Source organism: Myotis myotis, unplaced genomic scaffold (assembly GCF_014108235.1).
Source record: "Myotis myotis isolate mMyoMyo1 unplaced genomic scaffold, mMyoMyo1.p scaffold_m19_p_5, whole genome shotgun sequence".
Classification (NCBI taxonomy): Eukaryota; Metazoa; Chordata; class Mammalia; order Chiroptera; family Vespertilionidae; genus Myotis; species Myotis myotis.
Genome location: NW_023416357.1, coordinates 15,162,356 through 15,178,745, shown reverse-complemented (window position 1 = coordinate 15,178,745; position 16,390 = coordinate 15,162,356). Strand labels below are relative to the sequence as shown.

The following is a 16,390-nucleotide window of genomic DNA, read 5'->3' as shown; positions in this document are numbered from 1 at the left end:
GAAATCGGTGATGATGTGAAAGAGATTTGGTTGAGAGATGCTTCTCCTTCAGGCTTTCGGATGAGAAAGGAGGGAGGCTGAAGCAGATGGGGAGGTTAAGGGAGAAAGAGGAAGAACCAGAGTAGGAGGAGTGGGCCTTGCTGAGGAAGTGGCCAGGTACAAGTGAGGGGTGGTTTCATGGGGAGCAGGAAGACACTGTCCTTCTAGAATTTTCTGTTGGAACAGATTCAAATGTTAACCCTTTACTTTGGGAAAGGGGAGGAAGGAATTAGAAAAGCAGAAAGTATTTTCTCCTGGCTGCTCTAGATGAGTTTCAGAACACTTACCTCAGGAACTTGTTTTCATTTATTTTATTCTATTATGAAAGGAAAACAGAGTAGACTTTTTGTAGCTTTAAAATTTTTCCCTTTAATTTTTAGGCATGCTATATTTCAGTGATTTAGACTAATTTAAAAACTGAGTTTTATGAAAAGTTCTTATCTTAGATCTTATTGCATATTAAGGGCATATTTTACACTCATGAACTCATGAGTGATAGCAGCCTGGGTTCCCATGTACCTTGATAGGTGCTTGCAGTTCATACTTCTGGTTGACTAACTGTAGTTTCATCTCCTTTGCTAGGTTATGAACTCTTTGTATCTCATACTTGAATAATATTGTGTGGGGTGTGTCAGAGAAGCTCAATAAATATGATGGTGGTTGATTTTGGTGAGACTAGTATGATACACTGAAATTTTTTCTTAAAAATCTTAAGAACTTCCTAAATCAACACCTAAAGTATGGAATTAATTTTCTTACTATCTAGGAAAGGAGTTATAGCACCAGGTTTGATTCCTAGGGTCTTTTTTTTGCTATCTTTGGTTTCTTTTATACAGGAACCTTCCCATATTTTTAATTATATAATACTTGAAAGTTAAAACACTCCAAAGACAGTAATCATTCCAATTAATTTCTTGTCTAATACTCAACCACCAGGACAAGGGCTACCTTTTCAAAATCCTTTCCTTATCCTGGCTTTTATATCCAGATACAGGCTTGTTCCCAACTTAGCCTTTACTTCAATCAATGAAGATTGGTTTATGTAATTAATTGTACCATTTCATTTGAATGTTTGAATCTACCTGGAGGTTAACTGTTTTCATTGGCAAAGTAAACAGTAGATGGAAAATCAGGAAGCTGCCAATTCTTTAAGAAGCAGGAACCAGACATTGCATTATAAAGCAAATGTTAAATGTACTTATGACAGGAAATACACATATATATTAACGTTAATTGGGTGTCCTTTCATCCCCGCTCCATCAGGAAAGCTGTGATGCCAGTTTTGGTAAGAAATAAGCATTGGAAATCATCCTTAAAGAAGCTTTGAAAGAACGTTTGGTCTGTATAGCATTTACATAATGTAGTTTTGTTATCAATAAAACAAATTTATTCTCTATGTACTAGCATGGGTAATGGAGTGTGCATACTCTCTCAAATGATATTTTTGCTGTTGAAGGAAACGGTAGTGTTTGAGATTTGCTTTGTGAAATCTATAGGTGGTAATGACATTTATTGCAGGCTTTGTTATGGCCTTTAAGGAAGGTGAAATATAGAAAATACCAACAGGTAAGTAAATTGGGTTATTTTTTTCTTCCTTGGCAATATAAATTTTGCTTTGTTGGTAGCAGAGTAACTCATTTGTGACTGTAGGTAGTTTAAGGTTTAAGGATCTAATTAGCTCCTGGGTGAGGTTATAAATGGGACTGTTCTTCATTCATTTAATGAGCAGTGCAAAGACCTAGAAATATAGATATGACAGACAGATCTGTCCCTGACCTCTAAGAGTTTGCTGTGGTATTTGGTGGAGGTCAGAGGTCACCAAAAGCAAAGCATTTGAACCTCCCCTTGAACTCTGGCCTTCTGCCAACTACTTTCTTTCTAAGGTGGTCAAATAATTCTTGGTTCTGGCTGGAAACTTCTTCCTTTGATGTCTCCCTAAGTTTATTCTTAAGCTTTTCAAAGAGGGATAAAACATTCTTTCCAATGTTACTGCTTGGTTTCAAATGAATGGGTTTTCTGTGTATTTGATCACATCCTCATAATGAAAAGTTTTTCTGCCTCACAAATCGTTGCATTTCATTTTCCTTCCAGACCCCTTGGCATGTGATAACTATTAGTGTTTATAAGTAAGTCTTGGTTATTTTTATGGGATTGTATTTATGATAAAAATAGAGGCCTGGTGCATGAAATTCGTGCATGGGTGGGGTCCCTAGGCCTAGCCAGTGATCAGGGTCAATCAGGTTCCCTGCCTTCCAGCCTCCTCCTTCCCTCACCACCCGCGTCCACTGCCACCCACCCCTGGTTCCCTGTCCCAGCTAGGAGCCTGGCCCTGATCGCACGATCAGGACCTGCTGGCGGGGGTGGGAAGGACCGGGAAGTTGGCTGGCAGGCCCCACCAGTGATCGGGGCCTGCGGGCTGAGGGCAGCTCTTGTGTTGAGTGTCTGCCCCCTGGTGGTCAGTGTGTGTCATAGCGACCGGTTGTTTAGGTCGTTCTGTCGTAATGGTCACTTAGGCATATATATATATATAATAAACTGGAGTTTGCAAAGTTAAGATATCAAAGTTATGCAGTTTCTCAATTGGTTGATTAATGTGTTTCTGATGGGTGATATTAGAAGCCTGGGGCTTGAGTATTTCTCTGTAGGTTATAGAAGATGTCTCTTGAGGGGATTAACTAATAATTCCCAACAGTATACTGAACGGCATTTGATCATTTTCCTCTTTAAATATTTCCATAGGAAAGGAACAAGCTTTTGAGGTTACCATTTCTTGGTATTTTAAAAAGCAGAGGAACTGAATGCAGGGTTAAGTGAGAATTGTTACGTTTGCTGGTGAACCGAACCCTTTCCTTTTTTCTTTCCCTGTTTAACAAAAACAAGCCTGACTGTGATAACAGCAGAGAGCCCTCACACTGATCCCCCACTGAAACGGGCTCCCTGCTCCTCAGTCCTGCAGCTGTAGTGCTGGGTAACCGCAGGGCTGCAGGTGTCTGTTGGTGGGAGTGGGCGGGAGCAGGTGGATGTGGGCTGGGCGCTTTCTCAGTATTAGTCACTGCCCCTTGCTGTCTTCAATCCCAGAGACCAGATCTTGGCATGGGCAGTGACTTATGCAATGATACGTAAGCTTTTTCTTTCTATTATAATTTTTCTTATGACAGGATAAAGAAAAAGGTACTGGATGTTTTTGGTCTTGCGTATACTGATTTCCATGTTTTCAAGTTGGAAAACCAATATGAAAAGTAAAGAATCGTTATCTGCATTTCTTTAGTCATGTAGTCTTCAAAGTGTGCTTCCTCTAGATTACCCCATTCCGGTGAGTTACTCTGATTCTTCGCTTTACCCACGCTTGACAAAATGGAACCATCTGGACAGCTGTCCTCTCCAACATTACCAATTGTCCAGTTCCATCTCTCTGTTCCTTCCTCTGCCTCCTTCAACAAGGTTTCTATATTGCAGGAGTTTAGAGGTAGCAAAAGGGGGGATGAGATGAGAGGATTTGCCTCTTTTTATTGAGCTTGTTTGTTTTGGGGTGGCTTGAGTGACCCTGCTTCCACCCTTCTATCGAATCCTTTGTTTCTTTATGCCCAGAATGCTGACTTCAGCCTTCCTCCCCTCCAACGCTTCCTGTACACAACGACCAGCACAGTTTTCCTAAATGAGACTTTCGTCAGTGTTCTCCAGTGGCTTCCAAGCCTGTGAAGGCCAGCTGCCTTAGGCAGACACTGCAGTTCAGCCTCCTCATGCCTTTCAGAATTAGTCATCATACAGACTCTCTTCTGAATTCCAACCTCCATGCATTGCTCGTGATGTCTTCCCCATAGGTTCTGTCCTACCTTTTCCCTGTTTGAATCTTAGCCTTTTTCATGGCTTGAATTAAATCCTTCCTTTTCCAAGAGCTTTTCTCTGGTCATGAGCAATCTTAAAACTGGATTTCATCTGATCTCAGCCATCATCAGAGAAAAAGACACACCACTGTTTCATTCACCACTAAGATAGGAAAACAACTGCTCATTAAACTAGGATGCCTTGCTTTCTTTGAATTTTATTTTAAGTGAAAAGCTCTATTAGATATGTATCCCCCCTTGTGCATCCATACAAATATAAGTGCAATGAGTAGGGTAAGAAGTTTCTAAAACTCCTTCACACTTGGGGTCTGGTTCTTCTGGGATTGTCTTTCTAGCCAATCTCTCCCGTTCTGTATAGTGTGATGCTGGTGTTTTCCTGATCTTCCCAGAAGGTGTCAGTGGAAGATTTTCAGAAAACAACTAGGACACACATTCCTTCCTCAAATGGATGTTCAGTGGTTTGTTGACATGTCACTGTTCTACAGTGACCTGTCCTGCCTCCTGGAGTGATAGCTGAGTCTGCACAAACCTGGCAATGACAACTGTGTCATGACTGCTGCTGACCAACAGCAGGTATAAGGGGACATTGAATATCAGGTGCACCCAAAGTCAGTGTGGTAAAAAGTGAAAAACATGTTGAACTCAGAAAGGATGAAATATGGTCCTTTCTTATCCACGGCACTCACTTTCCATCTTCACGTGCTGCCCCTGTATCACTGTCTACAAGGACATTCAACTGATGGATGTGTTTGATTCTCCTGGGCCTCAGTGAGACGTGCTGAAAGACGCAAATCTATCAAAGATATGTAGATGGTAACTGATAAAACTTGGATCCACTCTTTTCCTTGGGACATGTTCAGAAATCTAGAGCCAAATTTCAAAACAGCTCTAGAATAGATTTTGTGGGTTATGTTAAATTTTGGGGGAATTTATTCCTTACATTGATATGGTCACTAACTGTAGTGAGAACTTTTTTGCAACTAAAAAGAAGTTGTACTTTTTATTTATTAGGTGCCTGTGAGGATCCAGGAATTCTATATTTAAATCATCACAAGTCTGTTAGGCAGGTGGCTTTATTTGTAACATAGGGAACAAAAGCTCTGACCTCACACAGCTAGAAGACAGAGCTAGGAGTTAAATTCAGGTCTACCTGGCTCGCGTGCACTTTTCTATGATGCTGCATGGCATAGATTGTACAGACAGGGCTTCAAGGCCCAAAATAGGTGACTCACCATAAATCAGGGATGAGTTCAGGAAATTTCAAAATTTGGAATATAAGCGTCAAATGGTAATAATTCAGAACACAGATCCAAGGGAAGTCTGCACCTTATTTTGTTTTTTTATGGCACTTCCCTCAATTTGTACTTATATTTTATTTATAATTACACTAGAGGCCTGGTGCACGAAATTCATGCATGGGAGAGGGGTCCCTCAGCCCAGCCTGCAACCTCTCACAATCTGGAACAATTGGCTCCTAACCATTTACCTGCCTGATCACCCCTAACCACTCTGCCTGCCTGCCTCATTGCCCCTAACCGCCTCTGCCTTGGCCCCCGCCACAGCGGTTTCATCTGGAAGGCCGGCCGTAATGACGTCTAGACGGTTGTTTGGCTGTCTGGTCTAATTAGCATATTATACTTTTATTATTATAGATATTTATTTACATGTTGTTTACTATCTTCTCCCAGTGAAGGCTAGAATGATGGTTTTTCATTGACTTTGTGATGCACATTTTTCACATTTTAAAATCTGTGAATTCAGGATGCATCTTAAAATCAATGTATTTAAGTTTAATTGGCAGCATTTTTACTTTTTCTCTTTGAGTGTTACATAAAATAATGCATCTTATAATTTTTTAAATATTTGATTAAGTGTGTGTTTTAATTAGCTGCTTTATGCTGAGTATATAGTATATATAGTGCCTGGCCCCATAAAAGGCACTCATAAACATTTACTGAATGAATGAATGAAAGTGGAATTTACACTTTGCATGAGGTACTTGGATTTCTGGATGAAGTCTCTTACCTACAGGATGCCCATGGTCCACTCTTGCTTTCTCATAATGTCTGACTTAAGATTTGTGTTTGGCCAGTATTCTCAGCCTGGAAGGCGCAATGTCCGAGCAGGTAGGGCTGGAGAGCTCCTCAGCTTGAGTCCCTGGCAGAGGAGTCTTGTCAGCTGAAGCTGGTACCTGGTGGAAACTACTGGCAGGAACCTCCCCCCCCCCCCAAGTCTTTCCTGAGCAGGGTTTGATAACTCTTTTCTAATGGCCAGAAATCAGTTTTATTTCAGGCAGGCATGCAGCGGGCAGGTGGTCAGATATGGACTCAGGCGTGTGCTGTGCTTTTTTGGTGCTAATTTACCACAATTCTCAGGGAGCCTTCTTCAGGTCTGGGACCCTCAGGGGGACCCCTTATGACACCTACTGCCTCTACTTTGTCCAAAGAAGGTTGACATTCAGCCGCAGAGGATGGAAGACTTTGCAGTTTCCTGGGAAGCTTTGAGGGAGCCATGGTTACGTCTGCCAAACACAAAATGAATGCCATCAGCCATCTGTGGAAATCTTCCAGAAAGTAACCCTCCCCAAGAGATAATGTTGTCATGAGATAGGGCTGCTCATGAAATGAGGATGGTGCCCAAAATAGCCTCAGGGAAGCACCGACTTAAATCTGATGAACGGTAAGCAGTGATAGAATGAATTGGAACCTCTGTCCTGAGGTCATGTGTTGATAGAGGTTTCTTGGGGCTGATGCTGAGATGCTGAGCAGGAGGACTTGCCGATGCCCTTTCAACCCCTCACAGAGGGGAATGGCTTCCAGTGGAGATACCCATCGTCATTGTCATTATCATTAGAACAGAAAACAGCCGCTTACATTACCCAGGGGCTGATTGAAAAAATAGCCCACAAACAAACTAGAATTTCTTGTGCTCTAGGTCTTTGCTTATAATACCAGGTCTTTTGAATAACCTTGTGTTATAAGGTTGATGGGGTGTCGTCGGAACTTAACTCCAGTTTATATCAACGAGCCTGTGGTAAATTTGGTTTTGTTATATGTTGTTTTGTTTAAAGTTGCAGAACCTGCTGATAATGTCAAGTGAGGCCTTCCTACATTTAGGTCTAAACGTTGCCTCTTTATTAGCCCTACCTATGGAGGCCATGGCCTAGTGTTGGCTGCTGACCAGATGAGTTTCCCAAGTTCAGATACCAAATTAGCATCCACATGAGCAGTAAGTGTCGATATCAAATTAGCAGCTCATCTTCCCAGTCAGTCTCTTGTGAGATTGATTAGCAGGGTATTGACAGGATGACTTCCCTATTTCCTGGTTATGTTGGATGACTTGATTCGATTCGAGTTCCTGAACTTTGAACTCTAAGGACTAAATCCTGGATTCAACAATCGAACCTTGAATGTCCTGCCTTGTATTCACCTGGATGAGAGAAATCATATGTACTTAGAGCTCTCTGATCACCTTGGCTGCGATTTCCCATCACGCCTTCACAGTAAGGATGATCAAGATGTTCAGTCACAGAGAATAAATTACCTTGGTTTATTTGTATGTGCAACTGTGTGAGCACAAGTAATTTATGGACATCATTTGCTATTTGCATATGAAATAGGCTTCGTGTTCTTTATGGGGAGAAAATGGCTCCTTTGGGTCACAATTAGCCTATCTGACGATTAGTCACAATTAGTCACAATGCTGGCAGTAAATCGTGCGTGCCAAGTTGTTTAGACAAAGTAAGACTGAATACCTTGAGCAGTTTATTCAAAGCCGTGGCTTCTCTGATTTGTAGTTTGACGGTTTAAAGTTTCTCACTGTTCAGAGAAATTAGTCCCATATCTCTCTGGACTCCAAGCTCATTGTTGGGCAGTGTATAGAATTAAATGAACATCAGAAGAAGTTGGGTTGCAACCAAGTGGTTCAAATGCTTTGATTGGTTGATAAACACGATTAAGAGAAATGTTTAAACTGTACAGCATATAAACAGTGTCACCCTAACAACACCAGTCTTTGGAACAGAGAAGAGGCCCCAGGGGAGAGGCTGTAGCAGGAATGCTTGAGTCGTCTAGGTGTGCTTTGACTTTTATTCTGTGTATCTGGTGAATAATACATGCAAATTAGAGTTGTGAAAGTGAACTTCAGGTCCTCCAGGGGACTTTTTATTTGAAAGTCTGTTGGGTGCTGAGTAGGTCTCCTAGAAGATAGAAGAGATCATTCTGGAAACGTCCAGAACGAGCAGATCGCAGTGATGTTCAGGATCGGTAGGAGACAGCTCTGGAAGCAGAGCGTCACCCGCGTTTTAACGGTAAGGAGCTGTTGTCTGTATGCTTGCGTGTGTCTTCGGTTATCCTCTCTCACGCCTGTGTGGAAGATATCTAAAAAAGTTCAAAGTTCTACACAGATGAAACTGTGAGAAACATTGTTGGCTACTGATTTGTGGCTCGTGCCTAAGGCTACATGTTAGTATTTCGATTTTAAACAAGGGGTTTGCATCCTTGGGCTTTTCTGCATGTTGCCGCCTAAACCATAACTCCTTGCAGAAATACATGCTGCATCTTTTGGGATGATGCTTGCCCCGGGATGCTTTGGACACTGCATTCTTTGAGACCCATGAACTTCTATAGGTGATGAGAGATGGTTAAGTCAGATTCTAGGCTGCGCGTTTTCTAGGGTCTGTGAATACCCTGCCACCCCCATTCTGTAGGCGTGGAAATGAGGTCACAGAGCGGGAGATGCAAGGATGTGCCTTTGGAGTCTAGCACAGGGCTCAGACCGGCAGTTTTTTTTATTATGCAAACGTATAGAGAGGGATTTGGAACCTCTTCCACCCCCAATTAACATCAGAAGAAAATGGAGGTTTCTCTGGGACTCCCTTCTTAACCAAACTCATGTTTCCTCGGGGCTTGCTCACTGATCCCCAGCAGTGCATATGATTCAGTCCAGGCTTGCAGTCTGCTGTTTCGCCACAAGACAGAAACAATGCTGTTTCTGCATTTTCTAAGCACTGTTATCCCCTCCTCTAACCCCCCACCCCTGCTCCCAGAGCCCCATATTCGGATATATCTTTCTCAAGTCTGCGTCTTCTAGCCAAGTCCCTGAACTTGTTTGCAAGCACTTATTCATTCTTTTAAAAAATATTAAAGTACTAGAGGCCTGGTGCACAAAATTCATGCACAGGTAGGGTCCCTAGGCCTGGCTAACAATCAGGGCCAATCAGGTTCCCCGCCTCCCCACCTCCTTCTTCCCTCCTTCCCTCGCCACCCACGCACTGCCATTGCGCGGTTCTCCCTACCTCCCCACCTCCTCCTTCCCTTGCTCCCTCAGCGCCCCACCACCGCCGCTGGTCACCCGCCATGTTCCACGCCACCCCCTAGTGGTCAGCGCACGTCATAGCAAGCAATCGAACTCTCGGTCGAACTCCTGAGGGGACACTTTGTGTACTAGCCTTTTATATATATAGATATTTGGTATACAATATTTTATTAATTTTAGGTGTACAACACAGTGACTTGACATTTATGTATCTTACAATGTACTCACCATACTTAGTAACTATCTGTCACCATGCAAAGTTCTTGCACTATTCTTGATCACCTTCTCCACTCATCCCTCCACCTTCTGGCAACCATCAATTTATTAGTTGTTTCTATGAGTTTGTTTTGATTTTTTAAAAAATTCTACATATAAGTGAAATCGTGCGGTATTTGTTTTTCTCTCTCTGATTTATTTCACTGAGTATCATACTCTCTAGGTCTATTTATGCTGTCACAAATGGCAGGATTTCATTATTTTTCATTCCTGAGTAATATTCCATTGTTTATGTATACCACATCTTCTTTATGCATTCATCTATTGATGGACACCTAGGTTGGCTAGATGTACTGGCTGTTGTAAATAATGCTGCCATATCTTGGCTATTACAACTAATTGTAAATAATGCTACAAAGAGCATGAGGGTGCATGTATCTTTTTGAATTCATGTGTTCACTTTCTTTGGATAAATACTCAGAGGTGGAATTGCTGGGTCATATGGCATATCTTTTTTTGTAGTTTTTTGAGGACCCTCCATGTTGTTTTTATAGGGGCTGCACCAGTTTGCAGTTCCACCAACAGTGCAGAGGGTCCCCTTTCCTCCATCCTGTTTGTTGACTTTTCAATTAAAGCCACTGTGACAGGTGTGAGGTGGTATGTCACTATGGTCTTGATTTGCATCTCCCTGATGACTAAGCATCTTTTTGTATGTCTGTTGGCCATCTGTACGTTTTCTTTGGAGAAATGTTGCTTCATGTCCTCTGCCCATGTTTGATTGAATTGTCTACTTTTTTGTCCTCTGAGAAGCCTCCTTGACACTTCGAGGAGGGAACAGTTCCCTTCCCTGTGTCCTCAGCACTGCACCTTTTTGTCTGCTAGAGCCCTCGTCGCATCACTGTAGTGGAGTGACATTTGTCTTCACGTCTCTTTCCCTCCCTAGATTGTGAGTTCCTGGAGGACAGGAATGGCGTTCTCTCCATTTTTAAATACCCTCCCCTTGACACCGAGCCTGGCACTAATGCACCTTTGTTTACGCTTGTGCAGTAAATTGAATGAATGAAGCTTTTCACGTCTAAAAAAATTTCCTGTACTTTACCACCAAGGCTAAAACATTAAAATTGATGATAGAATCTTGAGGATAATTAGTGAATTAGTATCTCCTTTAGCACAAGCTACCTTTTGGGAAAAAGTAAAGTTTTTTGGAGGTTTCATTTATGTGTTTAGGATGCCAGCTATGTTCACTCCATTGAAGTGACTTACTTTAATGTTGCAGTCTATTATGTAAACAATGACTACATTTTCTATGTGGTGCACTGATATGACAAAGTATTACATTATAACTTGGTGACCTAAAAGAATCAGTGGCAAAGATCCCCAAAGCTATTTAACTTAAAAATCTCTCTATATTTAACCTTGAGTCTGCAACAATTACTGTAATGATGCTTTATTACATCTAGGTTACTATCCTATATAATAAAACCCTAATATGCAAATAGACTGAATGGTGGAAAGACCAGTTGCTATGATGTGCACTGACCACTAAGGGGCAGATGCTCAATGTAGGAGCTGCCCCTGGTGGTCAGTGCGTTCCCACAGGGGGAGTGCCGCTCAGCCAGAAGCTGGGCTCACAGCTGGCGAGTGCAACAATGATGGCGGCAGGTGGACATCCCCCGAGGGGTCCCTGACTGCAAGAGGGCACAGGCTGGGCTGAGGGACCCCCCAGCACGAATGTCGTGCACTGGGCCTCTAGTAATATAATAATTGACTTTATGCAGAATGATATGCAAATAACAACCAAATGTGCCGTAAGCTTTATGTGTTTGAAAAAGTAAAGCTATGCATGTATTCCTTTTGTTGTTTAATAATGCTTTTAATGAAAAAAATTGAAATAATTCTGTATATATTCACTGACTTATTTGGAAAAATATGGCCCAGATATGATGTCTGCCTTCTTTCTGCTTTTCTCAAAGATGCAGCCTGTTTAGGACCAACTTTTTGTCCTTTGGGTGTCCTCTTTAAGAAAAGAAAAGAAATACATAGTTCACCAATAACCAGGCATGGTAGCCGGGCATATACTTTGAGTAATTTTTTCTTCTGCTTCTGGGTTTTCCCTGATTTCATCCACAGTTGAGGACATGAATTTCAGACTTACGGGTTCTGTTCTTTTTCCTCTCCTGAAATTAAACTGAGATAAATAATTTCACTGGTCGACTTTGTTGACTTTTAGGAAAGAAAAAAAAAAACAACGTGAAAGATTCAGAGTCGTCTTGACTTAAATTCACCTAATTGCAGCTGGTTTAAAATGGAGACAAGCCGGAGGGATGTGCATGCTCATGGTTTGCGCTGTATTTAAGCTCAGGAATACTGTTGCTCACCAGATTTCAGTTAGCTAGGTTTCCCTAAACAGTGGCTATCGTTGGGGCAGAGACTGTGAAGGGGAGAGAGGGCCGGCCCCCTGGGATGTCCCACTCCTTCCCCTGCCGAGAAGCTCTGCGGGAGGCTGCCATTGTTTCTTCCTCAGCGTGCCCAGTGGAAGCCCAGGGGGTGAGAACCTTTGCTGTCAGGTATCTTGGCAAGCTGGAAGGATGTCAGTTTTGTTCTTCTCTGGCAGAACAGCCAAACCAGTTTCAATCTCCTCTGTTAAGCAAGCCCAGACGTGTGGAGCCCAGGGAACACATTCACATATTCAAGGTCAAAGCAATTTCCTGGGAGTGTCAGGAAGTGAGTGGCTCTAAGATTCCGCTGGGGAATGAGGAGAAGACACCTACTGTTTGTTAGGGCCCAAACGAGTACCCTTGAGCCTGAATGAGCCTGAATGAGCCCAACCTGCCGCATATGGTAATCACGCCGCTGTCTCTGGACCCCGAGAGAAGGTGCCTCTAAGTGCAGACTTCATCCATTCCACAAGCATCTGCTGAGTGATGCCTGGTGCTGGGCTCTGCGCTCCACGCTGTGGCAGGGAGGAGCACTCCCAGGCCTCGTGGAGTTTGGGGCTGAAAGTTGTTCTTCCTGTCAATTTTTGCACAACTCCAGTAACGAGGAAAAGGAAAAAGAGGCCTGGAGTTGGAGGGATCCAAAACGTATACTCTTGGACTTTCTCTAGAAGTTCCTACCTCAAGTGAGAAGGTGGGGGCACTAATCAGTCATGATCAGTTCATACCATGATTTCCTTGGAGCAGCGAGTTCAGGGGCTGCACACTGGGCCCCCCAGGGGAGCTTGTGAGCAGGTGCGATGCCAGGGCCCACTCCGGGCAAGAGAAGTCACAGTTTCTTGGGGTGGGTCCCAGCCATCAGTATTGTAAAGCACCCAGGGGAGTCTAGTGAGCAGCCAGCTTTAAGCACGCTGGTTTATTGTGGTGAGTAAGGGAAGTTGGGAGTTTCACTTTTGTGTCCTGTAGTATAATGTAAAGAGTGACATATTGTATGTTTTTTATCACGTGGGTGAAAGCACTTGAATTATTTGGTCCCTGCTGCCAGAGGGGCTCTCAGAATCCTACAAGCATTATCTCTGCATTTGGAATATATCCTATCTCACAGTTGGGGAGGATAGACTATATGGCCACGTGAAGGTCCACTGAGTCTCCATCAGGTCTCGAATTCCGGCGTGCAGGAAACTCACTCCGGGTTAGGATTGGGATGATGGAATGCCAGAGGCAGAAGAGGCTGTGGGGACGGCAATACCCCTACAGTAGGTTTTGGGTCGGCTTGGGTGAAAAATCCTCATGCAATAAAAGGTAAAGAGGGATGGTGATTTGCTTGGAGAGAATGACAGGTAAGGGAGTTAGTAAATGGGGAGAGTGAGGGGCCTTGAAACTGCTGCAAGAATAGACAGGATTCCAGAGCTTACTCTCAGGACACCAGACAGACTGGCGGGACTTGCTCCATTTAAGTGCTGTCTCTCTGCGATGGAGGGGAGCACAGCTCTTGTGAAGTGGAGGAGGGCTTCCCTGGAGCACCTGCTGTGAGGGGATGAGCAGCCTGGGGTGTCTTTCCGCTCCAGAAACCACTCTGCTGAAGTGCTCTTAGTGCGGGAAGGAGGGGCAGCACTTCCTGCACCTGCAGACCTGAATGAAAGGGGCGGGAGAAAAGGCACCAGGGAAAGTACACTCAGGAGCTGGGTTTTGTTAAATTGTGGTTCTCCCAGCCAATTACAGAACAGGTTTGGAAGGCGCAGGGGCATCACGAGGGAAAGTACACTCAGGAGCTGGGTTTTGTTAAATTGTGGTTCTCCCAGCCAATTACAGAACAGGTTTGGAGGGCGCAGGGGCATCACGGAGCAGCCTCTCCAGGGAGGAAACGGGCCCTGTGGGTTGAAAGGAAAATGCTGGAAGACAAAGAGGGAGGCTTTTCTCTGTTGGAAGACGGGGAGATTGGGTTCACTTCGCGAACAGGGTAGGTGGGTGAGCTAAACCAGCCTGGGCCCTTTGGATGTCCTCTTTAAAAAAAGAAAAGAAATACATAGTTTACCAATAACCAGGCTTTTTAGCCGGGCATATACTTTGCGTAATTTTTTCTTCTGCTTCTGGGTTTTCCCTGATTTCACCCACAGTTGAGGAAAATGGAATCAAGGGAAGCTACTTGGCCTGCGATGAGCAAACCCATGCCCTTGGCCTCTGGAGCATGGTGGTCGCCAGGTGATTAATTGTCTGTGGACTTGAGATTGGTATTGAGAGCCAAAGCGAATCAATCTCAGAGGTATTTGCATTGGCGATGTAAGATAAGGAGTTTTCAGCGGTAACTCACAGACTTGACGTTATTTACAGTGATCTCCTGTGGGGATTTTACCTATATTATCCTCCCCTCTCCTCTACTGTGTGTGTGACGAGCCACATGCATACATATACATAAAAGAACAAAACACCAAATCAAACAAATGTGCAGCAGACAGACCCTCATTAAGACAGATCTCCTTCCCATCAGACCTGCACCAAGGACAATTGTGTCACCTCAAAAGCTTTTTGAAAAAAAAGGATTTTGTTTGTTTGTTTTGGCTGCAGAACCCATTTCTTGCCCCACACGCTTTGCTGTGCAAAATACCCTATGAGAGCCTGATGTACAGTGTGATGCAGATAAAAGGAAGCTGCTTCTGAGGAGGCAGCAGGGAGTGGGGGAAGCACAGAGCCCAGGCTACTGGCTGCCCCTGGGGGGGAGGGGCCCATCTCCCAGGCACTTTTAGGAGTTGAGGGTGGGGCTGGACCTACCATTTGCAGAGACCAGAAGAGCTGGACACTGGGCACGTCCCCTGGAAACCAGCTGGGCACCAGTCCATCCGGGCACTAAAATACCAGCAGTGCAACTCAGAAAATGGTGCTGGTTAACGCCAGTCTCCACCCACACAACTCCTATAACCCATGCAATGTATATGAGGTCTCTCCACACTCCACCCTAGAAACACTTGAGTGGACTTAAAGACAAAATGTTTATGGAATATCAGTTTGAATGGATGCAAAATTTGTAGGTGCCTGGGACACCTCATGTGTCAGACTGGCCCTGTAGACACATCAGAGCTTGATTCCCAGCCCTACTACTTATGTAGCTGTGTGCTCTTAGGAAAGTTGTTAATGGTCCATGGCCTCAATTTCCTTGTGGTGATAATGATGTCTGCTTCATAGGGCTTTTGTGACCATTAAGCCTAAGCGCAGAAAGCAGTGATGACTAGCAGTTCCATAACTGGCAATGCAACCAGGGCAAACAGAGCAACATGTACTCTGGCACCTTCTCAAGTGTTGGGGAAAGGGTGTCCCTGCTTGGCCACAAGGGGTCCTAGACTAGACAGCTCCATCCTCCATCCACTTCTTGCTATGCTTCCCTGAACAGTGATTCTGTGGGGAGTAGATCTGTGAGCTTGGGTCTAGGCTGTCTAAGGGCAGAGGGAGCTTAAACATTTGTACAATTAGAAAAATCATTATTAAAGAGTTCATTTCACCAGAATTTTGATGTCCAGGGTCAAAGCCTTGGCCATGCCATTTTGTTTTTATTTATTTATTTTTCCTTATCTCCTTTATTTTATCCACTCCCCCCCCACCCCCCTTCACCATTGGTCTCCCTATACCTTCTTCTACCTCCACCCACCCTTCTTTGTCCTGCAGTCACTCAAGTACTGGTTGACTTCATATTATCTCACAAATACTTTTCCAGTTTGGGCTTTTTTCTTCTTTTCACGGGTGAGGTAAGGTCTCTCCTATAGTTGGGGATTATGAACCTGGGCTCAGAAGGAAAGTTCATGCTCAGATTATGGTCACAAGCATGTAGACTTGGGTGTGGGTTCTACAGAGTTAAAGGCAAGGGCCAGTGTGTTAAAAAATTGGATGGATGGGTTTGTCATGAGAAAAAGTCACAGAGCTTTGTTATGAAACATATGGCCTTGGACCTTCATTGAGATTTGTTCTTTAGAATATCAAGTCTTGGTCTGTGTTAGCTTTTTTAAAAAAAATATTTTTATTGATTTCAGAGAGGAAGGGAGAGGGAGAGAGAGAGATAGAAACATCAATGATGAGAGAGAATCATTGATCGGCTGCCTCCTGCATGCCCCTATTGGGGATGGAGCCCGCAACCTGGGCATGTACCCTTGACTGATATCAAACCAGGGACCCTTCAGTCCAAAAGCTAATGCTCTATCCACTGAGACAAACCAGCTAGGGCTATGTTAACTTTCAAACAAACCAATGAGACATAGCCCAAAGGTTAGAGAAGGAATGGAACTTAGGTGTCACCTAGCTAACACTTTGATTTTGGAGTTGTGGAAACAGAAGCCCGGAGAGGTTAAAGGAGAGGTGCAAGGTCTTGCAATCAGTGGCCGAGCAGAGACTGGGACCCTCAGCCCTGCCCCAACACCAGGGCTTGTCTGTCTACAGGAAATTGCCCTGCCCTGAAAGCAGCACCTGTCTCTTGTGAGAAAGCACATTAATCATGCTTTCATTCTGAGATGGTAGTAACATCCTTGTCACCAAAATGGAGAAATCCTATATAAT

General features: G+C 43.8%; 1 protein-coding gene and 1 pseudogene across 1 annotated transcript in view; one reads left to right on the top strand and one right to left on the bottom strand.

Annotated features, from left to right (window-relative positions):
* LOC118655947 overlaps positions 1-5,924 on the bottom strand; it is a 30,373-nt pseudogene extending 24,449 nt beyond the window's left edge.
* Positions 5,925-5,946: 22 nt separating this feature from the next.
* DNAH5 (dynein axonemal heavy chain 5) overlaps positions 5,947-16,390 on the top strand; it is a 192,769-nt gene continuing 182,325 nt past the window's right edge. Inside the window, exons 1-2 of the mRNA XM_036308556.1 lie at positions 5,947-6,010; positions 8,078-8,193. Of these exons, the coding sequence (XP_036164449.1) occupies positions 5,947-6,010; positions 8,078-8,193 (180 nt within the window). The remainder of the gene's footprint in view (positions 6,011-8,077; positions 8,194-16,390) is intronic.